Source organism: Cinclus cinclus, chromosome 30, assembly GCF_963662255.1.
Source record: "Cinclus cinclus chromosome 30, bCinCin1.1, whole genome shotgun sequence".
Taxonomy (NCBI): Eukaryota; Metazoa; Chordata; class Aves; order Passeriformes; family Cinclidae; genus Cinclus; species Cinclus cinclus.
In genome coordinates this window covers 1,957,503-1,980,843 of record NC_085075.1, presented here as the reverse complement: position 1 = coordinate 1,980,843, position 23,341 = coordinate 1,957,503, and the positions used below count along the sequence as shown (strand labels likewise).

At 57.8% G+C, this 23,341-nt stretch overlaps 1 protein-coding gene across 1 annotated transcript in view; it reads left to right on the top strand.

The window, feature by feature from the left end:
* The first annotated feature begins 12,397 nt into the window (after nt 1-12,397).
* LRP1 (LDL receptor related protein 1) overlaps nt 12,398-23,341 on the top strand; it is a 65,132-nt gene continuing 54,188 nt past the window's right edge. Inside the window, exons 1-7 of the mRNA XM_062510839.1 lie at nt 12,398-12,526; nt 12,618-12,636; nt 15,884-16,006; nt 19,957-20,094; nt 21,632-21,751; nt 22,593-22,721; nt 22,861-23,124. Of these exons, the coding sequence (XP_062366823.1) occupies nt 12,398-12,526; nt 12,618-12,636; nt 15,884-16,006; nt 19,957-20,094; nt 21,632-21,751; nt 22,593-22,721; nt 22,861-23,124 (922 nt within the window). The remainder of the gene's footprint in view (nt 12,527-12,617; nt 12,637-15,883; nt 16,007-19,956; nt 20,095-21,631; nt 21,752-22,592; nt 22,722-22,860; nt 23,125-23,341) is intronic.

The window sequence follows — 23,341 nt, the reverse complement described above, 5'->3', positions numbered from 1 at the left end:
CAGCCCACCGCGTTACGCCGCACTTCATGCCACCCCGGCCCTTCTACAGGGGCGGTGTCCCGGGAACATCTGGACCTTCTCCCGAACTGATCTGGTGCCACAGCAGCCTGAATCCCCTTCGCCCCCCCTCAGCTGCCTGACCGGGGTGGGGCGGAGCAGGCGTGTGACATAATTAAAAAAACATATGACATCACGCGGAGAGATCGCATTGTACCTGATGACGGTGCCGGCACCCCTGCCCATCTCCCTTCTCGGCTCGGGGCCCTCGCAGACAGCGGAGTGGCCACTAGATGACGTCACGGCTCTGGCTCTGACGTCACTGTTCTCAGTCAGAGCCGGAGTTGGGTGAGTGATGGCCGGCCTTGCGGACGACGGGACCCCCATGATAGGGGTCCGCTGTTCAGGACCTCGGCCCTGAGCTGTGCTCCCGTAGTCCCCGCGGGGACAGCTGGGGGGACAGCGAGGGTCCTGTGCCCTGGGGGATGATGAGGGAGCCCCTGCCTTGAGGGGACTGTAAGGGTCCCACCACCCTTGGGGGCGGTGATGGTTTTGTTGTCTTGGGATAATGGCGAGGCTCTTGTTGCCTCTGGGGATGGTGAAGGGCCCGCTGTCCTGGGGGACAGTGAAGGTCCTGCAGCCCTGTGAGGATGGCGAGGGTCCTGCTGCTTCTTCCGTCTCTGACCCGCAGCCGGTACCGTGTGCCGGTAGAGGAGAGCTGGGCCTCCCCAGCACCTCGGGAGAATGGGAGCCACCACAGCAGGGACAGGCCGGGAGCCGGAGCGGCATCGCGGGCCGGTACCGCGTATGGGCGCGGGACCCACAGCGCTGTACCTGTACCACACCGACACCCGCCCCGGTCCCCTGCTCGTACCATACTGACACCGGCACTGATACCGACACCGACGCCGGCACCGGACCCCTGTCCGGACCATATTGACACCGACACTCCCACCGGATCTCTGCCCGGACCACACTGACGCTGATACCGACACCGGCACCGCACGCCTGCCTGTACATTACTGACACCGACACCGGACCCCTGCCCGGACCATACCGATACCGGTACCGACACCGGACCTCTGCCAGGGCCCCGTCCCTGCCCACACCCACCGGGGGGCGCAGCCCCGGCACCCGCGCGCGCATGCGCGTAGGACCCCCCCTAACGCCACGCGCGTGTCCCGTCGTCCCCCCCCCCCCCCCTCCCCCGTTCCCGTCCGCGGCGGCGGCGGCGGCTCGAGCCCGGTGACGTCAGGCGAGCGGCGGCGCGCGCTCCATCTCCCCCCCTCCCACCCAAAATCACCGCCCTCCCCCGCCGCCCCCCGGTCCCGCCGCCGCCGCCCAGCCCGGAGGGTCCGCCCGCTCCCCGGCCCGGCCCGGCCCGGCCGCCGGCCCGCCCCCGCCCGCCCCCCGCGGATGTCGGTGCGCGGGCCCGGGACGCGCCGCCCCACGGGCAGCACGGCGTGAGGAGCCACCGCCGCCGCCGCCGAGCCGCCGGCATGGGGCCGCTGCTGGCCCTCGCCGGGAGCCTCCTGGCCCTGCTGGCCGCGCCCGCCGCCCGCGCCCTCGAAGGTGAGTCGGGGGGCGGCGGGGCTGGACCCTCGCGGGGCGATACCGGCGGGTTGGGGGAGACACCGGCGGGGAAGGGGAGGCGCCGCAGCCGCTGTCGGGGGCGCGGGGCTCGGCCGAGCCGGGGAGGGGGCGGGGGGCGCCGCGCGTCCCCCCCCCCCCCCCCCCCACCGCCGCCGCCGCCGCCGTCGCCGTGACAAAGCAGAGCGGGCACAGCCCGGCCCCGCAGCGCCGCGGGGACACCGGAGGGACCGGAGGGAAGCGGGGGGCAGCGGGCCGGGCTGGGGAGGCGCGTCCTCCCCGCGCTCCTCCGCAGCGCACGGTGCGCCCCCCGCCCCGTCCCCCCGCAGCTGCGGGGGCCGCTCGCTCGCGCTCCCCGTTTTCTCTTCTTTGCCCGTTCCCGTGGCTCCCACCCGCCCTCCATCCCATTTTCTTCTGGAATCCAAAGTTTTCCCCGCAGCCAAGCAGGAAAGTTGGAGCTCAGCACCGCTGCGGGAGCCGGGGCCGAGGGTTCTGGTGTCCCGGGGTTGGCCGGTGCCGGGGTCCCACCGGTCCCCGGGGTGCCCGTGACAGCCCGGCCTCGCCCCACGCTCCCCCGCTTGCATAACCGGGGCTGCTTCTCCCAAAGCCGCGACGCCCGGCTGCGGAGTTTGGCTGTGAGCGGGCCTGGTGGCATTGGGAATATGCTTATCCAGCGACCGGGCTGTCCGTCCCCATGTCCGTGTGTCCATTTGTCCAGCCTCCCCCCATCGGTCCGTCCAGCTCCTTGCCAGCCGCTCGTTCCCAAGCCGTGCACGTCGCGTTCCCGGCCCTTATTGATCTATTCACTAAATACTTGAGCTCGTCAGCTCCATGGCCGGGCTGGGAATGTGCGAGGGGCCGCTCTTGGCAGCACCCGTGCTCCGTGCTGGCAGCCGATCCAGCCGGGAACCGGCGGCCGTGGCTAAGTCCTCGTAACGCTTGGGCGCACAGGGCTGTTTTTCCCTGCAAAATCAGGGAAATGGGGGGTGGGGGGGGTCTCGGCTTTCCTGTGATGGATTCCCCTCTGTCTGCGTGGGTATGGCCTGGTGAAATGAGAGGCCATAATGATGGATGAACTAGAGGGTTGTCGTTTTCTTTCTTTCTTTCTTTCTTTCTTTTTTTTTTTTTTTGGAGGTTTTTCTGTCCCATTTCTTTGCCCACCTTGGAGCAAAGCGAGAGAAGGGATTTGGTGTCGTGGCGGTGGCACTCGTCACCGGGTCGGAGGCACAGAGGAGGAGGAGGAGGTTTGGGCAAACGCCAGATCCCTGCCCCAGATTCATGTCTGGGGCTGCAGGATGCCGGGGCCTGTGGTTTCCATCCTCCAGCACCTCCTCACCCTACTGAGGGTGCGGATGCTTGATCTGTGTCCCTTGGAGGGAGGTGACAGGAGTGGAGCAGCTCAGGGCACCCTGCAGCCCCCCCTTGGTGGCACCTGCAGGGCTGATGGAGCCGCTGACACGCGCCCGGTGAGCTGAGCAGTGCAGGTGGCCAACAGCTGAGCCCTTTGGGGTCACCCCTCCAGGGACCCGAGGTCTCGGAGGCATCATCCCCGCTTGGAGGTGGCTCGGAGCAGCCGGCGGATCCAGAAGTTGGTGGGGGCGGAAGGGAGGCATCGCTCATTGCATAAGCTGCGTTGCCTTTGGAAACGAGGCTGCGGAAAGATGATGAGCTGGAGGGAAGTTCCTCCATCCTCTTCTCCACACCCCAGGAGCTCGAGTGGGGCTGAGACACCCCTTCCTCCTGGTGCATGTCCCCCTCCTGAGGGGCTCCCCTCTGGGGATTGTGCTGGGGATGAGGTGCTGTTCCACCACCTCGGGGTGCTGATAGCTGTGTGAGCCTGTGGGTGGGAGGATGTGGAGGCATGTGGTGGATGTGGAGGCACCGCAAGCATGTGGTTGGGCTGGTTAGGAGGCAGAATGTGCCGCCAAGGTGACAACTGAGCTGGAGCCTGGTGGTCCTGGCTGGGCTCTGGTTTCCTTGACGCAAGTCTCCCAGCTGAGTACAGTGGGGCTTTGGGAGATGCCAGGATGTCACTGGGAGCAGGGTGCAGGTCCCTGTCCTTGTCTGGAGAGCCAGTTCCTCACATTCAGTGCCTGTTTGCAGCTCTGGAAGCTGTTTGCTTGTTCCTGGAGAAGAGGAGGACAAAGTCCAGACATGGGGTGGGAGGAAGTTCTTCCATGGGGAACAAAGGGCACTGGTGTGCAGCTCCTCTCTGCCTGGTCTTCCACTGCTTCCCGGGGTGCTGTGGAGCACCCCTGGGCTCTGTGGTGGCAGAGCCCCGGGAGTGGAGTGAGGGTAGGCAGGGGTCACCCTGTTCCCATTTTGGAAATACCTGTGGTTAAGAGTTGCTGGGGTGTTCTGATGCAGCACTTCCCTCTTGCCCTCTTGGTGGTCTGGCATGTCCAGTTGTGTGCCCATGTGTGTTCCCATGTGTTCCCACGACTGCCTGTGTGTTCCCAGGTGTTTTCTCATGTGTTTTTCCATGTGTTCTTCCATGTGTTCCCATGTGTGTGCACACATGTGGGTGTGCACACGCCACTTCCCTAAGCGTGCACAGACACGCCCGGAGCTGTGCTGGGTTCAGTGGAGGTGAAGAGTGGAGGTTTGGGGTGCTGGGAGGAGAAGGCAGCAGCTGCTGGAGGGGCTGTCCCTTGGCTATGGCTGGGGGTTCCTCTGTGCAGTGTCCAGAGGGGTGTCCGGCATTCCTGTGTGGATCATCTCAGCAGGACGCTTGGGGTTCCAGTGGCCCTGTGGGGCTGTCCTGGCCTGAGAGCAGGTGAGAGCACACCTGGTGCTGCTGTGGTATCCAGTGAGAGGGCTGGGCTCTGGCCCCCATCCCACGTGCTCCCTGTCCATGACAAGCACTGATGTCCAGAGGACGGGGCAGCGCTGGAGAATTCCTGGCAGCAGTTCCAGGTTTGGGGTGAAGGGGAGGTGTTGCCTCCTCACCACTTCCGAAGCTCCTGAGGCACAGTGGGAGGTGTGGGGGTGGGAGCAGCTGTGGCAGCCCCCTCGCCTTTGGTGTCTCAGCCCCACCACTCACTCCTCGTGTTCTCTCCCTGCCGGTTCCATGTGCTCCGGGGGAGCCTGCGAACCGGGAAGGAGCGGGGGCTGCTCCAGCTGGTGATGCTTTTCCTCCAGTGCTAAGTACTTGTTAGGATGATGGGGAGCAAAACCACTCAGGTCCTCCCTGTGCCTCCAAGGCCCTGGTTCTTTGAGAATTCTCCTCTGGAGGAGCTGGCTCCAGCTGGTTCCTCTTTGCCCCCAGCCCATGCCTGACCTGTGGCTGCCCAATGGGGCTGTCCAGACTCTGCTCCACTGCACGGGCATTCCCATCTCCTCTCAAGAACAGCAGGACTGGAGTGGAAAATCAGAGATAAATTAAGGGAAAAGCTGCGTAAACCAGCTGCTGGGTGGGGTCCCGAAAACAGCCCTGGAGTCGGCCAAGGGGATGGGGTGGTGGCACGAGAAGCTTTGAGGAGGGAGGACTGGCTCCCAAAATCCATCCTCCCACTGCTTGGGATGAGGGTGTCTGGAGAAGGACCTTGGTTCCTTCCCCCTCCAGGAGGGCATGGAGGGACCTAGCTGGCTCTCAAGGTTGTGACAATGTCCAGGTCACCTCCTGGTGCTCACTGACGTGGGGAGGAGGATGCAGAGTGGGCAGGGTGAAGGCCAGGAGCCCTTTGGGCAGAAACTGGGAGCACTGGTAGCATCTGTAGAGGTGATGGTGGTGGCAGGGTGACGATATTGGGCACTGGGGTCTGTGCCAGCATTCGCCTGCCCCGTGGCTGCCCAGCACCTCCTGTGAAGAGGGATCTGCTCCAGCTGTCAGATGGATCCTGCTGCTGAGGATTTGCCACCATCTCATGAGCACTGGGATGCTCCATGAGAAATGGGACAGCTCCACGAGAAATGGGGTCCCTGCCTGCCTCTGGAGATGGTGTCCACACCGGGGTTGGCTGCCCTGAGAGGCAGCAGGAGCTGTGCCAGTGTCTGTGACCCCCATGGCATTCCAGGGGTTTAGCTATGCCTTTGGGGAGCTTTTCCAAGTCCTTGGATGGTCTTTTGGATAGAGACAGAATGGTGCAGGGAGCACGTGGTTCTGCACCCAGCAAGGGGTGCACGGGAGGTGCTTCCCCGAAATCATGACAAATCTGGGCCCTCGGGAGCTGTGGAGTGCCCGGGGAGAGGGGGGAACACACAGGATGTGCCACATCCTGCTGAGTCAGCACGATGATGAGCCCACAGCTTTGTCATGGGGCATGAGGTTCCTCTTCTAGGCATGGAGATGATTTCAGTTCCCGGATCCACTCCAAGCACTTTCCTTGTGCAGATAAATACTTTCTCTGGGCCCCCCAGACCTCCCAGCCCTGCAGGGGTCTGAGCCCTGAGTCTATGCAAGAGCTGCCTGACAAACCTGGAGCCCTCTCCCAGCTCACCCCAACAAGCCATGGGGTTCCACTGAAGTGCTTGGGATGAATTCAGCAGTCCCAGGGTTGGGAATGGGCTCCTTGGAGTGGGTGCTGATCCCAGGAGTGGCGGCTGGCTTGGACTGTGGGCAGTGGATATGTCAGCCTGTTTCCTTCCCACAGTCCTGCCTTTGCCAGGCAGACAGGACTGTCCTTGTGCTTGGGATGAATTTTATCTCCATCACCTCCCAGAGAGCATTCCAGCTGTGTTCCCATGGACATCCTTCTCCAGGGACTTGGGCTTGGTGGCCGATGGCCTTTCCAAGCACCCGGGGACGTTTTGCATCCAGCGCTGCCATCCTCAGGCTGTGCCAAACGGAGCATCTGCCCTGGCTGCTGCTTGTTTTCCAGGGGATGCTTTTCTCCACTCTCCTTGGGATTTTGCAATCCAAGGCCACCTCGAGCTATTTACATCCCAGGTTTTGCTGTTGACTTAACTTTCCAGCCCTTTCCACGCACTGCTCCTGGGCAGCCCGACCTGCCGGCTGTGGCCGCACCAAATATTTTCAGCATTTTCTAATTCGGCTCAAACTCGTTGTTTTCTTTGCTGTGTGACTTTTATTTTTGAAGGAAAAGCACAGGGTGGGCCGTGAGGGCTGTTCTGGATCTTATTCCATCATGAGAGGTTGCGTTCCCCAACGTGGTCTGGCCATTTCTAGGGCTAAATATAGACTCCAGTGTCCTTCCTGAGCCAGGGAACTGAGCAGGCTGGAGCTGCAGTCATGCAGATGCTGTGCAGGATCACAGACGGTCCCAGCACCACTCGTGGGGTTGGCAGCAGAATTGTTGGATAATGACCTTGCTGGCAGCTCTGAGCTTCTCCGGTGGGACCGTGCTTGCAGTGACACCGAGGGGAGGGATGGGAAGAGCATCCCAGGCTCTGGAGAGTGTCAGGAAGGTGAGAGCAGGTCTGTGATGTCCAAAACGCATGGACTGGGGCAGCAGTGGGAATTTTGGATGTCTGGGAGGGAGCCTAATTGAGTTGGAAGTTGCATCTTTAATTGAGTGGACTAATTAGCCTCCTGCCAGATGCTGTTTCTCCAAATGAAACCATGGTGAGGACGGGCAGATATTGGAGGTCTCATTCTAGGGACAGGCAGTGGTTTTGGGGGGGGGGGGGGGGGGGGTCTCATCCTGAGGATGGACAGGTGTTGGGGGTCACATGCTAGATGTGCCAGAGCTGGGCAGGTGGGGAGTGAGTGAGTTGCTGTTGAATTGTGGGGCTGCAGTTGCAGGAGGTGGAGAGGAGTCACTGCTCTTGAACTCAGAGCTCTGCCATCCATCCCTTGGTGACTGAGTCAAGGAGGATTCCAGCTGAGGGAGGCTTTGGGAGCCATCCTGCTGCTGTCCCATTTCCCAGCCTCCCTGGGGGTGCCCGAGTTTGTTTGCCGGGGGCTGCCAGGCAAAAATTGAAATGTACTGAGAGCTTTAAATTGCATCAATCTCACCCATTTACCTGCAGCTCTTTGTTCATGGGCATGGGCTCGTGCTCCTGGGTCACACATGGCTCATTCAGGCTACCAAGTCACAGCGTGGCCACAGCTCATGCAGGGGTGTCTGCAGCCCCTGGCCCTGCACTGGGCTCATCAGGATCGAGTCCCTCCCGGTGTCCCCTCCCTCTGCTTCCCTGTGCCCTCGATGCTGGCACCTGGTGATGTTCTCAGAACTGTAATGTCGTGGCCTAAAGGATGGTGCAAGGATGGCGCTGCCCTGGGAAGCAGCAGGACACTCCTCTGCCCACCCTGCCCTCCGGTGTGCTGCTGGTGGGCTGCCAGAGTGTGCCCACCCACTCGAGCCTCCTCTGGGGCCACGCAACTCGCCTGTCCCCTGCTGCTGGTGTCAACACCCTTTTACTGTCTCTGGCTCTGTCACTGCCGGGAGAGCAGCTCCAGATGGTTTATGACACTTGGGGGCTCTCACCGGAGGCCACAGACACCCCAAACCACAGTGCTTACAGCGGTCCCATCCTCTCCAGGCACTGGGAGCTGCGCCCCTCCTGCCCCCAGCGCAGGGAAAAGCCGTGAAGGGTTTCCTCCCGGCGGGTGTCGTGGTGCCTTTTTATTGTTTGGAAAAGGAAGCACTTGGGTTTAATACTTCCCTCTCCAGCCGCCTTCCGAGCGCCCGGGCGGATGCTCGGGGCGCCGGGGAGAGCGCTGCGAGGAGCGCGGTTGTACCGGCGCCTCCGCCCCGGGGCCGGCTCCGCATCCTTGGGTGGGTGCCCACGCCAAGGCCCCGCTTCCTGCCGCAGCCCCCGGCCCTTCCAGATGGGTTTGCTCAGCTTCTCCTCTGCCGGCCTGGAGAGTGTTTTCCCCAGGGAAGAGCAGATTTGGAACCCGGCGCTGCTTACTCACCAGCGCTGTGCTCTCCTCTGCAGCCGCTCTGATGCCATCGGCCCCTGCCCGGCTCTACACCCTTTCAGCCGCATAAAATCCTACATTTTCCTTGTCCTGCAACTTACAGAAGTTAAAACCAGGGAAAGCAGGATCCCTGACCTGCAGGACCCCCCCTGGGAGCATCCGGTGGAGATGCAAAGGGGTCAGCCGGTGTCTGGGACACAGCGTCAGTTCAGGGATGACTGTGCCAATTCCTCTTTCACCATTTGTACCAGTTACAGACAGATGGGACATTTCGCCTTGCCAGGGATGTTGTTCCAGTGGAGCAGCTGCCACCTGGAAGCCGTGCAGGACCTGCTTTTCCAGGATGTGCTGTCAGGGAATCCCAAACCTTTGCTCTCAACGGCAGCACGTGCTCGCTGTGCTGGGGAGGAGATGGGTGGCTGGAGCCATGTCATGGGCAGGCTGGGCTTGGTTTTGGAGACTGGGATGAGAATTGGTGACAGCCAAAAGCTGTGGCAGGAGCAGGGCAGGGCCGTGGCATTGTCAGGGGTTGTTATCCCTGGAGAGACCTTGAAGTCTCAGGAGATTGCGTCATGTGATGGTGGCTTTGTGACCTTGTGTTCCCCCAGAGCTGGGAGATGCTCCAATGTCCCTCAGGGCACCCAGATCCCCAGGGGGACCTCAGGAGGTGTCCTGGAGACTTGGAACAGGTCTGGGTCTCATGTCCTCATATCCCTCTTGCTGTTCTCCCTCCTCTCAGAGCATCCAGCATCTCCTGGGGAGTGATGGTTCCTTCCCTGGCTGGGGTGGCACCCCCATGAGCACTCCAGTGAGGTCCCGCATTTGGGACCCAGTGAGGATCCCAAATCCCAGCTGGATCATCCCTGGCTGCGTTCACACGGGCAGGTGGAGCCGAATCCAGAGCAACTCCCCGCGCGGCCGCGCTGCTCGGGAATAAAAGTCCCTTTATGCAGGAATAATTAGTGTACTCAGAGCATGCTAATTATTCTAGGATAAAAGTGACTTTTATTCCAGCAGAGTGTCCTCTCAAAGGGCCCTTTCTGCCCGCTCCCGGGGCACAATAGCTGCTCTGCTCCGTTTCCCCATCCCAGACAAAGTCCTTATTTGCGGAGGCAGCGAAATTGAGTTGACTAATGAATTAAGGCCAATGGTTCTGGCCAGGCTCCAGTCCTTTGAAAGCCTTGGCGAGCTGATGCCCAGCCCGGCGGGAGGAAGCACAGACCCTCCTGCCCCACCGAGCCCCCGGCAGCCTCCCCTCCCTCCCTCCCTCCCTCCCTCCCTCCCAGCTGCTGGGATGAAATGCCTATTAATCTATCCTGTGGAATTGCTTTATTCCCGGCGCAGGCAGGGCTCTGGAGGGAGCGTTATCAGCTCCAGCCACAGGCCATAAATAACCACGGCGGTGCAGAGCGCCGGATCCTGTTTGGGTTCCCAACTGCCCAGGGTATAAACATCCCACTCCTATTGCCGAGATGGATACAGGGAATAAAGCCTGGGCAGGTAGGGGAGGTGGAGGGGCTCTGCAGGCCTGCTGCCCCCTCCCCATCCCTGCTTTGAGGAAGAAAAAAAGGGGCACAGGGCACCCTGGCAGGGATAGCCACAGGCCAGGGCTGGCTGCAGCACATCCAACTGCACCCAGAGGACTTAAGTCCCTTTCTCCTGGCTGCAAATGCTTTTTTCTTTCCCTTTTTTTCTTCCACCACCCCCCCACCCCGTCTTTTATTTATTTATTTTTTTTTCCATTTAAATTTCAGATAAGCTGCCAAAAGAAAGATACCAAAAAAAACGGTATTCTCCTTTGAATCCCCCTCGGCTGCGGGACTGAAGCTGCCCCTTCTGCCCCTCCCCACCACAGTCTGGATGATCCAGCTATTATTTTTTTCCTTTTATTATTATTATCCCCAGTTCTGGCAATGCCGGAGCTTTCGTTTCATCTGGCTCCATCTCCTGCCATTTTTCAGCTCGTTCCGCTGCGGACTCTCGGTGGGGCTGGAGGTGGGAGGGGACGCGGGGGATCGCACTCCGGCACGGCTCTCCCGGCTCCTGAATTTGGTTTAAAATGCAAATCTTTCCTTTATTCCCTTTTTTTTTTTTTTTTTCTTTTTAATGGATTTCATCTGAAGGCGGCGGAGCTGCTGGAGCCCGGGGAGCGGGAGGGGAAGGGGCTGGGCGGGGGGGGGGGGGGGGGGTGAGCACATTCCTCGCAGATTTCCTGGTGCGTGTTCACATGGAAATCGTCTCCCCCCGGATGCGTTTGAAGTCAGGTGGTGGAGCTGCGGGATGGACGCAGCCCTGGGAGCCGCAATATGATTTTATCCCCCTTCCCCCTCCACGGGGATGCTGTGGGCAGCTCCTGCCTCCATCTCCTGCCTCCCTTGGGATGCGCTCGCCCGTCCATCCTCCTCCTCTCTGTCCCCGCCATCCTCACTCTGCTCCTTTGTCTGGGTTTGGAGACAGGTCCTGGCTGCTTGGAATCCCATCTCAGTGCACGTGCTGGGGGTGCTGGGTGGCTTTGGGGACCTTGGAGGTGTCACCTCTCCCAGCTCTGCTGCCCAGGAGGAGCTGGGAGCTGGGTGTGACCCCGAAGAGAGATGCTGGATGGCATCTCCCAGTCCCTGGGGTACCCGGTGTGGGGATCCAGTGGCTCCCAATCCATGTCCCATGGGCAGGGATGGGTGTCCCTTGCCGTGGGGAGTGTTCAGTTGGGGAGTAATGAGAGAATGTGTGGAACATGACCTGTGGGAAAGGGCCAGGGATGTGCTGGTGGGATCTGGGGCTGGATGAGCAGAGGGTGCTGGCCCCCTCCTGCCTGTCCCTCTGGGGTGTGACAGGGGGGTGACAGCCCTGCCTGCACCCCAGGATGGGTCTGGGGGCAGGTGGGATCTTCCAGCTGCTTCCCACCAGCATCATCCCTTGTTCAGGGCTGGGAACACAGGTAGAAAGCAGGGATGGAAAACTAGAGAAGCCCTGGAATGCTGGGGCTGAGGCAATGGCAGGGTTTGGTTTTGGTTGGATTTGTTGTTGTCTCCTTGGGGGTTCCAAAAAGGGGGAGAATCAGAGTGAAACCTGTCCAGGGCCAATCTGAGCACCCATATCCAACCAGAGCCTGTCCCAGGAATGGCACCGAGCTGCCATTCCAACACCTCTGGCACAGCAGAGCCAGGCTTCCCTTCTCCAAATCATCTTTATTTTTTTTTGTTTAAGGAAGGTGAATGCCTCGTGATTCCAATGCCATAGTCTGACTTGAAGGGAAAAGGGAAAAACCATATTTTAAAGTCAATATTTACTTAGCAATCGGCCGTCCCCCTCCCCCAGCGTGGCCACATACCTGTGGCTTCTCCAGCAGGAATGGCCAGGAGAGGAGCCCTGTCGGTCCTGGAAGCTCTGGAGCAGGGATCTGGTTTGAATCTTCCCCGTTCGGAGGGGGCCGGATGGAAGAATTGCAAAAATGCATTTGAACTGTTTTGGGATGGTGTGTTTAAATGCAAAACAAACAGCTGAGCCTTCCTTTCCCTTTCCCCCTGGAAAAATATGCCTCAAACCTGAGGGTTTGGTATTTTAAATGTCTCTATTACCCAGTTCAGCTTTTGAGAGCCGGAAAATTTACTGGATTTGGGGTTTGAGGATCAGCCTCAAGCCCCAGCCCAGGGAGGAGAGAGCAGGATGGGCTCCAGGCTTTGGCCTTCCTGAGAATGCAGAGAAACTCCAGGACACTGGAAGTTCCAAAAACACAAAAAAGGAACAATTCCTGTTTTTTTTCTGTAGTTTGAAGACAAAGGATGGATGATGTGAGGGAGAGAAACGAAGCCTCAGGTGGCTGATGTGGTTTTGGTGGGTTTTGTTTGTTGATTGTGGTTGAGTTTGTGTCACGGGTGACTCGAAGGGTCCGTGTTACAGATTCCAAGCTGGCAGTGGGGGTGTCCCACAGGGGCCATGGGTTTGTCTCTGACTGGGAAGAGTGGCCATGACTTTCAGCCTTGATCCATGGGGAAGGAGGAAGAGGAGGAACGTTGGGATGAAGACACAGCGTTCATCTGGCTCTGCCAAAGAAAGGCTGAAATATCCCCGTACACAACGCCCTGCCCTGTTTTGGGGGTGCTGCGGCCGTGTGAGGTGGGGATGGAGACCTGGAGGAGCGCAGAGTGGGAATATTTCCCTCTGGAGTGGGTTTACTCCCTCCCTTTTGTGCTCCCTTCTCCCCCAGAACATCTGGTTTGAGAATCGTGCCTGTCCCAGCCTGTATTTATGGCCAGCGCCGTTTCCTGGCCGGACGCCTCCTCCCAAGGAGAGGAGGAGGAGGAGCTGGGCTGAGGAGGAAGCAGGGCAGGAATTCCTTCTTATTTTTGTGCTTTGCTTCCAGTCTGACCAGGATTTTATGTCATCCTCATCCATGGACTGAAGGTCACACAGGTCACACACCTTTCCTCCAGGATCTGCTTCTCCACCTCTCCAAAAGCCCTGTTTTGGTGTTCATTTCTTATTTTAGGCAAAAGGATCTGATGTTTTTTGGTGTTTGTGTTTGACAACCCCTTTCCCAACCCACCACACTACAACAAAGCTTCCAGCTGTCCATGGAATTCTGGTTTCAGGCTCTCCTTTGCACCAGGGGAGATGCTGATGGGATGTCTGTTCCCATCCTGTCCTGGAGAGCAATCCCCTTTCTTGCACCCAAATAGCTTTTTTTGGACATTTTGTTTTTATCACTTCGGTTTTGGATCTTTTTTGGGTTCAGGCCTTTTAGTTCTTTGGGCCTTTCTGTTATTCCAGCCTTCTAGTGGACCCTTTTTTTGGAGGGTCCTTTTTTTGGCCTTTTTAAATCCCATTTTTGGGAGGCCCTTTTTTTGATGTAGGGCATTTTTTGGGGGACCTCTTTTTTTTTTTGTACCTTTTTGGAGACCCTTTTCTTATGAGCCTTTTTTTAAAGACCCTTTTATTTCGCCACTTTTCACGTCCCTTTTTTTTGTTTTCTTTTTGCTGCATTTTAAGCTCCCTTTTACCCAACCCTTTTTTTTCTGCTTTTGGACCCTCTTTTAGGTGTGTTTTTTCCCTGACATTCCCCCCATATCTCGGCTATTTTGACAAACTTCTGCTGTGTTTTTTAGCACAGTTCTGTCCCTTTTCAGTCCGCTTTTGAGCCGGGGTCTCTCCTCTGGCTGCCAAGGCAGAGATGTGTCCCTGCAGCTGCCCCAGCCCCGCTCTGAGCTGCCCATTGTGCGCTGATGAAGGCTCCTTTATTCCCCATCCCTGAGCTGGAGCTCTGCTGCCATCGCTGCCTCTGCTGGGCTTGGGAAGGGGAATTTAGCTCTATGTAGGGGATGCATGAACAGAGACACCTTCTCTAATTGTCCACCTGGCACCGAGGGTGTTGAACCCAGCAGGAAGGTGCTGTGCAAGGACCAGGGATGTGTGGGGAGCCCGAGGAGTGATCGCCTTTCATCCTCTCCCTGCCCTGAGCTGTGGTGCCTCTGGCTCTTCCCATAGTTGGGAATGGTGGAAGGAATGGGTTTGGGTGCCCTGAGGTGGTGAGGGGCTCTCTGGGATCATCCTGCCTGGATCAGCACCTGTGTGGAAGGGCAGGTGTAAGCAGGACAGTGTGTGTCAGTGCTTGGAAGGGATCCCACGTGTTCCTGCTCTGCTTTGGTCCTGGAGCAGGGGTGCTCGAAGGAGTCATCACTCAGCACCAGCATCTCCGTGCTGAGCATTCCCAGCTCCAGGACCAAAGCATTTGGAGATTGGCATCTCCAGTGCAAAACAAGCTCCTGGGTTCCCATCCCACAAACTGGTTGGGAATGGGTTCCCAGGGATTTGCCTTCCTGTAGCTCTGCCTGCTCTTTGGGAAGTGAAACCTGTGGGTTCCAGCAGTTGCCACAGGTGTAGGTCACGCTGTGGCTACTGGAGACCTGAAGATGAGGAGGAGCAGGAAATCCAAGAGAGTGTCAGTTCTTTGCTGTGATTTTCTTAATGAATCCTGCCTTGGATGTGCCTGTGGCCTGGAGATGGAGGCGTCAGATGAGCTCTGCTGGGAAGAGGCGGTGGAAGGGCTGGATTTGGAGCAGAGCTGGACCAGGAGGATCCTGTCCCTGAGCCTGGTGGGAGGAAGGAGACAGGCTCAGGCTGTGCTCTGGCCTAGGAAGGTGGAGGGGAAGGACAGAGATGCTCCATCCATTTTAATCTGTCCAGTCTCCATCTTGGCTGTGCCAAGCTCCTGCTATGGTGCTGAGCAGCAGCTCCCATGCTGCTGGTGAGCAGGGAAGGAAGGGAGGCAGGGAAGGAAGGGAGGCAGGTTGGCAGGAGGAGCTGTGCTTCCATCAGAGCAAACAGCATCAGGAAAAACCCTGTGCAGCTCGAAGGAGTAATCAGGATTGAGACATGGATGGGGTTGGGATTAGGGACATCATCATCCCCATCCTCTCCCCTCGCAGCCTCTCTTGCTGTGGAGCAGCCCCATGGCAGGAGGAAGATGCAGACACAGAGACCTCCTCCCTCTTTCCCGGGCTGAGCAGGAAGTGAAGTGGATCCTGGGAGTGGGAAATTTGGCAGGAGAGCAGGGATGCCACGAGATGAATGTTTTGGGAGTTGCGTGTGTGGCTGCCTTTCCTTGAGCCAAGGGCTCACAGTTGTGTTGGGTTTGCAAGAGCTCCGGCCACCCCCAGGGCTGGGGCTGGGCAGTGACCCCCTCATAGCAGTGACCCCCCCATTTCAGTGACCCCCTGTTTCAGTGACCCCCATTGCAGCTCATGTTAGGGGGGTGCAGTGGGCCCCACATTTCAGTGACCCCCATTTCAGTGATCTCTGTTTCAGTGACCCCCCTCCCATTTCAGTGACCCCCATTTCAGTGACCTCCCATTTCAGTAACCCCCCCATGAGCAGGATGCTCTTCCCAGCCTTTCTTCCTCCCTGGACTTGGGATTTTGGCTTTTCCTGCTGATTTTCACTCTGTCCATTTTCCCTCCCCGTGTGTCCAAGGAGGGATGTGGGGTCACCCTTCCCTGGGCTGCCCCGGGGTCCTGGACATGGGATGGATGGATCCTCATCCTGCTGTTGTCCTCATGATTTAAAAAAGCATTACTTTTTAATTTGTTCTCATTTGGGTTTTCTTGTTTTTTCCCTGTTTTTCTCTTGCCTAGCACAGAAAACGAAGCGCCTCTGGCTCCCAGGAGCTAATTCATCCAAGTTAAATGATCTTTAAAATCTGTGAGCGCATCTCAGTGCTCGACTCCTGTTTTCTCCCGGTGTAATTAATGCTCCAGCTTAGATTTCCTCCTTTCCTTAGGGGCAGGCTTGATGGATCTGGTGCCAGGCTCAAACTTCTGCCAAGCCATAGGAAAGAAATCATCCCCCCCCCCCCCCCCCAAAAAAAACCCCAAACCAATCTCGGCCTTTAATTGAAATTTGATTTTTCTTTTGAAACAACTTGTCCTTGGGAAGAAACTGATGTTGTTTATTATCGTTATTTCTTTTCTCATCCAGCACCGAAGACTTGTAGCCCCAAACAGTTTGCATGCAAAGATCAGATTACGTGCATATCTAAGGGCTGGCGCTGTGACGGGGAGAAGGATTGTCCGGATGGCTCGGATGAATCTCCCGAGATATGTATGTATGCTTTTCCTTCCTAATCCTCTTCCTCTGGGTTTGCTCCATCGCTCCATGGGTGTTCCAGCGCAACGATGTTCTACCTCAGCTCCCCTTGCAGCCCCTCGGGGTGGGGGGGGGGGGGGGTGTCCATTCCATCCATTCCGTCCATCCATCCATCCGTGAATCCGTCCGTGGATCCAAACCAGCCTCCTGGGAACAGGCAATCACTCATTTTTGTTTGTTTCCGTCAAAATGGATATGCACAGGGAAGGAAGAGTCAGCAGCAGTGTCGCCCTGTCCTCAGCACCTCAGCATTCCTGGGTGCAGGGAGTGAGGGGAGGAGATCTCTGGGACTCCCAGGGAGCAGCTGGAAAGGCGACATCACTGTCCTGGTTGTGTTTTGGGATTAGGATGCTGGATTAGGTTCACTGGTCTGAGCTGTTGGAGCCGCTTGGGCACCAGTGGGCACAGCTCTGAAGGTGCTCCTGCCTCAGATGGGGTGGTGAAGTCTCTCTGCAAGGAAGCAGAGACTTGGGATGGGTTGGGTGAGGTGTAGGGATGGGAACATGGGGGATGTCTGCAGAGGGGTCAGAGCTGTGGTGACACCAGGGATAGCGGCTGTGCCAGGAGCTCTGCTCTGGCTGGGCTGGAGCAAGGAACCACCTGTCCCTATGTCCCAGGATTCCAGGCCACAGGTCAGCCACCACAGGGCCCAGCAGAATCTCCTCATCCCCTGCCCCAGCTCTCCCTCCCAGATTCCCACTTCACGCTGTGCTTGGCAGAACCGTCTCCTCCAGAGCAGTTTCTGGTTCGGCTCTGGGTTTGTTTATTCCTTAAGGCAAAATGATGCAACGGCCCCTCTGTGGGAGGGATGGGGGGCTGGGATGGGCTGGCTGGCTCCAGTCAATCAGCAGCCCTGGAAAATTACAGCGGGAGGACTCGGAGGCTGGAAGAAATCTGTCCTGATTGGCATGTTCCGCTTGCTGCGTGCATCCGTGCTCAATCCATGTGTGCAGGTGACTGGAGCATGGACCCCTTGGATGCTCTTTCCTCTCCACCTTCTTCCTCTCTCTTCCTTGGGGCTGGTGAGGGAGCAGCCAGGAGCAGCCTCTGGTGCTGTGGATGCACCTCCGTGTGGAGGTCATGGATGTTGGAAGACTCTTGGGTTTGGTCCAAGCCCCCTGAGAGCTCATCCCTGGAGGACAAGGGACACCCGCTGCCCCTGTGCCCCTCAGAACACTCTGGGACTCCCAGGACAGGCAAGTGGGAGCCTCTGTGAGACACAGACCAAAGCCTGGCATCTCCTCACCACAATGTGTGGGACTGAGTCCGTGTATTTCCGTCACCACCACAGACCCCAAACTTTGGAATCTCTAATTTCTTCGGGAGCAATTCCCTCCCCAGCTGATCTCTGGGCACCTGGAGAGGCTGCACCTTCCTGAGTGGCTCTGCCCACCTCCCCCCATTCCCACTTTTCACCCCTAGACACTGGCAGGGAGCCAGGGTGATACTGTGCCCCCCAGGACATGGAAGTTGGGGTACCAGGGCACATCTGTGCCATTGCCATGGGCCAGGACATGAGTGGAGCCTCCCGCCTGCTCCTGCCCAGGCTCGTTCCCATGGAGCCCGACCTGTCAGCACGAGCCCCTGGTATCTCTGGGATTGCCAGGCCAGCTTTTCTCACGCCACTCTGGCACCGGGGCTTCCAGCAGCCTCTCATCCCCCTTATCTCTCTGTCAGGGGGAGAATGACTTTTATTACTCTCATTTGATCTGTGTTTGAGCCGGGCTGAGAGCGCAGCTCCTGCCGAGGCTCTGGCGTCCTTTGGTGCCGTGGTGTTTGCGTGGCACTGACGTTCCCCTGCCGGAGCCTCTTGAAATGCTGTCAGGCACGTGCCAGCTTTTCCTCTCTGGGGAATCCTTTGAAGTATTCCCTGGCTTTGCTCTGGTGTTCAGGCCGGTCTCTTCCTGTCCCCAGTGCTGCTTGTTTGGTGCGAGTGGCTCGCGCACGCTTCTTGCGGAGTTTTTTGCTCCATGGAGCTTTCCTGAGAGGAAAACACTTGGACAAGAGCTTCCATCCTGTAGGAGATCAAAGATGACGGGCTCTGAGGAAGGAATTTGCCGTGGCTCAGCTGTGGCCAGTGCCTAGTTGGTCCATCCATTGATCAGAGGGTACAGGACGCCTTGGGTCCCTCATCTTGCTGTGCTGGATCTGCTGTTGGTGTGGTCCTGATGAGTTCAGAAGTGACCAAGAGGCAGCACCAGGACCCTCAGTGCTGCCATCCATATCCATCCTGGCAGGACAAGTGGGACCATCCCACCCCTGCTCCTCCAGCCTCTTCCTTCATTGTGTTCTTCCCATCTACATCTCCCTGGTCTGTTGCCAAATCAACTGCAGGAGGAAGAATTCCTTTTCTTCTATTCTTTTTTTTTTTTTCTGAGTGTTTTTTCGAGGTTAAACATTCCTATCTAATTCGGCTCCTTGGGGTGTACCACAAGCTTGTCACATGTAATAAATTGGCTCATTTATTAGTGCCAACACGGTCAAAAGCAAACAAAGTGGCTTGTGGATTAATCCTGCCCTGTTTGGGATAAGTGGTTTGATCCAGGCTCTTTGCAGGGAATAATGGACACGGCAGAGCAGTTCTGACTGATGAATTGGGTGCTTCACTTCAGCCCCTCCATTCTTCTGGTCCATATATTGATGTAACTTAATTAACCCATAATTCGCAATTACAGGGGGCCCACCCTCTGCAAAAAATAAATCTGTGCAGTGGCAGCTGGTCAGAAATTTTCCCAGGAATCATCTGCTGGGTGCTCTGGGGCTAGGAAAGAGAGGGAGCTCAAATCCCTGCTGGCTGTGACAGAGCCTGGGTGTCCTGAGCATCCTGGAGGAATCACCCCAGTGCCCCCAGTTGGCTCACTGGGGGCATGCTGGGATGTGTTTGAGACTCGGGGGAGATATCTGGCATCTGGAGCTTGTTAGATTCCTGGTTTTTAGGCATCCCTTGAGCAGAAATGGGGGTCACTGCCCAGGATGGACAGACAAAAGTTTTGGCTGGGATGGATTGAGGATCCTGCTTGGTGTGGGGCTCCTGTGCTTGGGGTGGGGGGGTTTGTCACAAACCCTGGGCTTTGTGGTCCTCTTCTCACAGCTCCATGTGCTTCCAAGGGCTTTTATCCCCTCCTGGGAGCCCAAGGGTCACAGTGGGATCACATCCAGCATCTGTCAGAGGTGTCTGGAGCTGTGTGGAGTGAGGATGTACCGGCACACAGAGCTCTGTGTGTGATGTAACACTCCTCTCCAAGGAGAGCTGGAGCTTATTTAGGGCACACTCCGCTGTTGGAGTCTCCAGTGAAGGTGATTGGGCTAAAATGGGACTGTGCCTGGACATGGTGTGTGCTGTGCCCTTCTTGCTGCTCCCTGGGGGCCTGGGGGGGGGTTCCACAGAACTATTTCTGCCAGCCCTGCTGAGGGGAGGGTGAGGCATGAACAGCCCTTGGAAAATGGGATTTTACTGTTTAGGGTGGGCAGAGATGTGTTGGTAGCTGCGTGTTCAGCCCTGAAACATGGATTTGGGGCAGGGAGAGGAGGAGACCCCATGGAGGGGGTCAGGATTTGCAGGGACTGTGCCAGGGCTCATTGTCACCCCTGCAGCCACCTCCAGCCCGGGGTGAAGCTGTGCTGGACATTGCAGGAGCTTTTCCTGGGGTTTCAGGCCGTTAATGGATTTATGGTGTGTTTGTTTTTTTGTCTCCATGCCTTGCTTCTTTTCAGAGGAGCTTAAAAATAAAGCCTGGCTTGCTTTGTAATTTTTCCAGTTAATAATGAAGATTAAGTCTCCTTGTGCTGGGCTCGGAGGGGCCCCCCATGAACCTGCCTGTGCCACGGCCTCGGGGCAAGGAGAGTGGTACCCAGGGGGAGTCACGGTCCCTGTGCTGACCCTTGTGCCCTTTGGTGCCCTGCAGGTCCCCAGAGCAAAGTGTCCCGCTGCCAACCCAACGAGCACAACTGCCTGGGCACCGAGCTCTGCATCCACATGAGCAAACTCTGCAATGGGCTCCACGACTGCTTCGACGGCTCCGACGAGGGGCCACACTGCCGGGGTAGGTTTGGGGGGCACACAGTCCCACCAAGGGGGGGCTCCCCAACGGGGTAGGAGTGATGAGGTCTCTGCTTTCTCCTGTTGAGTGTGAGCCCCGCTACACTCAGCTCAGCACAGTCACAGATCCAGAGATTATCCAGAGCCGCTTGGAAGTGAAATGCCCATCATTCCTGAGCCTGCAGCCATGAAATAGCTGCATTGTCTCCTGGGTTTAAAAGCTCCAGGCCTGGGGTTCTGGTCCAGATAAGAGATACCGCTGTGGGTTTTTCCTAATTTCCAGGAGCTTTGTCCCCCCTCCTGGCCTGTCCCCGTGGCTAATCCTGCTGGAAAACTCCCTAAACCACCATGCTGCTGTGCAGATTAATCGCTCAGAAATGTGTGTCCTGGGCTGACCCTGCACTCCGGAGCCTCTGTGCTCCCCAAACCTCCCCTGCCTGGGCTGGGGGCCTCCTGTCCTGCTCCACCAAGACCCCGACCCCAAAGGGCTCCCAGCTGGGACCCAGCTCCTCTCCACTGCCTGGATCCCATGGGAGCAGCCCGGGGCAGCTTCTGCAGCTGTGCCTGAGCTGAGAATTAATATTTCAGTAAGAGCTCTCGTTACTTAAGTGGGGTCTGATTTTTCACGGCCGGGCAGCACGTGAGCCACGTGAGCTGTGTTAGGGCAGCTGCTCAGGACTTTGGGCACCTGGTGCTCACAGGTTTGGGCACGCTGGGGCCGCCAGCCCTCGGTGGTGCTTGAGCCAGATGCCGAGTCCCCCCTGCCCATGGCTGGTGCCGCCCCAGGGAGGCATTTCTTGCATTTCCTCGCAGCTGCTTTGGAGTCCCAGCCTGCCGCTGCCCCAGGCTTGGGCAGGTGAGCTGTCACCCCAAGCTGTCACCCCAAGCTGTCACCTCGAGCTGTCACCCCAAGCAATCACCCTGAGCTGTCACACTGAGACATCACTCCAAGACATCACCTCAAGCTGTCACCCTGAGCCATCACCCCAAATTGTCACCTCAAACCCTGTTCCTGCTCCAGTTGCTGGACCATTGCCCCCTCCATGCTGCTCCCCCAGGGAGTTGGGGACTCTCTGCTGCCTTTGCAGACATCCTGGGGGTGGTAATGCCAGTGGAGCCCCCATGCTGAACCCCCACACTGTCCCCTCTGAGCACTCCAGAGTAGGACAGGAGGGGACCTCTGGGCTCTCTGGTGCATCCACATCCCTCAGGATACCCTGGAACTGCATCCCATGCCACTCCCCTGCACAAGGGGTGCCAGGTCTCAGCTACCCCTGGAAGTGACACGGAGTCAGCAGCACTGGAGATGGCAGGGGCTGCTCAGACCCCCCTGCCCTGGAGCAGCTGAGTATCCCACATCTTCCCTCCCTCTGCTGAGGGGCTCAATCCTTCTCCTCTCTGGTGAGGTGGGAGCAGTGTGAAGTCTCCCAACAAATCCTGGTGGGGTGTCTGGTGGTCCTGCTCACCCAACCCTTGGTCCTTGGTGTCCATCGTATTCCTCCTTTGGTGACATCCTCTCTCTTCCACCTTTGTCCCTGCAGAACAACTGGCCAACTGCTCGGCGCTGGGCTGCCAGCACCACTGTGCACCGACGCTGTCTGGCCCCATCTGCTACTGCAACCACTCCTTCCAGTTGGCTGAGGACAGGAGGAGCTGCAGAGGTGGGTCTGGGGTGGGCAAAGCCCTCCCTCTATGCAGGTGACCTCCAAGGTGGCTCCTTGGGGATGTGGCCAATGCCACCATCCCACAGCAGTGCTGAGGATGAGATGGGATAGGATCCATGGGATGGGGCTCCCATGTGGATATGGCTCCCAAAAGCCTGAGTGAGGAATACTGGGAATAAGGAAAAGGCTTTGTCTTTGTGAATGGAGTCAGGGGCTGGTGCATGCTGAGGTGTCCCTGCCTCAGAGAGGATGGGAAAAATAGGAGAGGGTCGCAGCAAGAATTGATGGCATTGATGTGATGGAAACAAATCTGGAAGTGAGAGATTGTGATGGCTTCATCTCTTTCATGTGGTGGAAGGGACCATTCCCTGCTCTGGCACAGAGCTCTGGGGGTTATATCACTTCCATCTGCCAGAAGAAAGAGCAGCCAAGCCAGGGGTTTGGGAGCTGGAGATTAGAGGGATTTGGAGTGGGAATGGAGGTGCAGAGCTGGGGGGAGGCTCAGTGGCCAGGCAGGGGCTGTCCTGCTGCAGCTGATGCTGGGCTGTCTGCCTGGTCATGGGGTGGCCTTGGAAGGTGATTCCTTGGAGTCCAATATGAGGGTCCCTTCAATTCCTCTGGAGGCTGATGTGAGGGTCCCTCTGACTCCTCAGAATGTTGACATGAGGGTTCCTTGGATTCTGTAGCAGGCTGATGTGAGGGTCTCTTTGGCTCAGGGATCATGCCCTCCTCTCCAGCTCTACCTTGGAGAAACTGGGGAGCTTCATTCCCTCTTCAGTCAGCAAAAGAGGTGTTTTTTTTCTGGTCTAAACCTTGGGTTTTTTCCTGTTTTTCCTAGACTTTGATGAATGCACTGTGTACGGGACCTGCAGCCAGACGTGCAGCAACACAGAGGGCTCCTACACGTGTAGCTGTGTCGAGGGGTATCTCCTGCAGCCAGATAACAGATCCTGCAAAGCCAAAAATGGTGAGAGCTTTGGCAGGGGGAGTGTGGTGCTTCGAGGCAGCTCTGCAGACCATAGTCCTGCCCTGAGCTCTTCCCTGGGGGGTACACCTCAATGGGGTTGAGGTGTGCCCTGACCCCATTGTCCCCTCCTTGCCCCCAGAGCCCGTGGATCGCCCTCCTGTGCTGCTCATTGCCAACTCCCAGAACATCCTGGCCACGTACCTGAGCGGAGCCCCCGTGCCCAACATCACCCCCACCAGTGCCAAGCAGACCACGGCCATGGACTTCAACTATGTGGAGGACACGGTGTGCTGGGTCCACGTGGGTGACAGTGCCTCCCAGACTATCCTCAAGTGTGCCAAGATCCCCAACCTGAAGGGCTTTGTGGAGGAACGATCCATCAACATCTCCCTGAGCCTGCACCGTGAGTGCCCACTCCCCTCGAGACCCCCATCCTGCTCCCCCATCCCCAGTTCCTTGCGTCTGCCCCACTGTCTCCAGGCCGTGGTGGGTGAAATTGGGAAGGAGGCAGCTTCCCACAGGTCATTCCCTTCTCTTTTATTATTATTTCTATCAAGTTGATTTGTTTCTTGGTGTGCAGATATGACGAAATGGGATACAGGGAGGAGTGGAGCCACTAC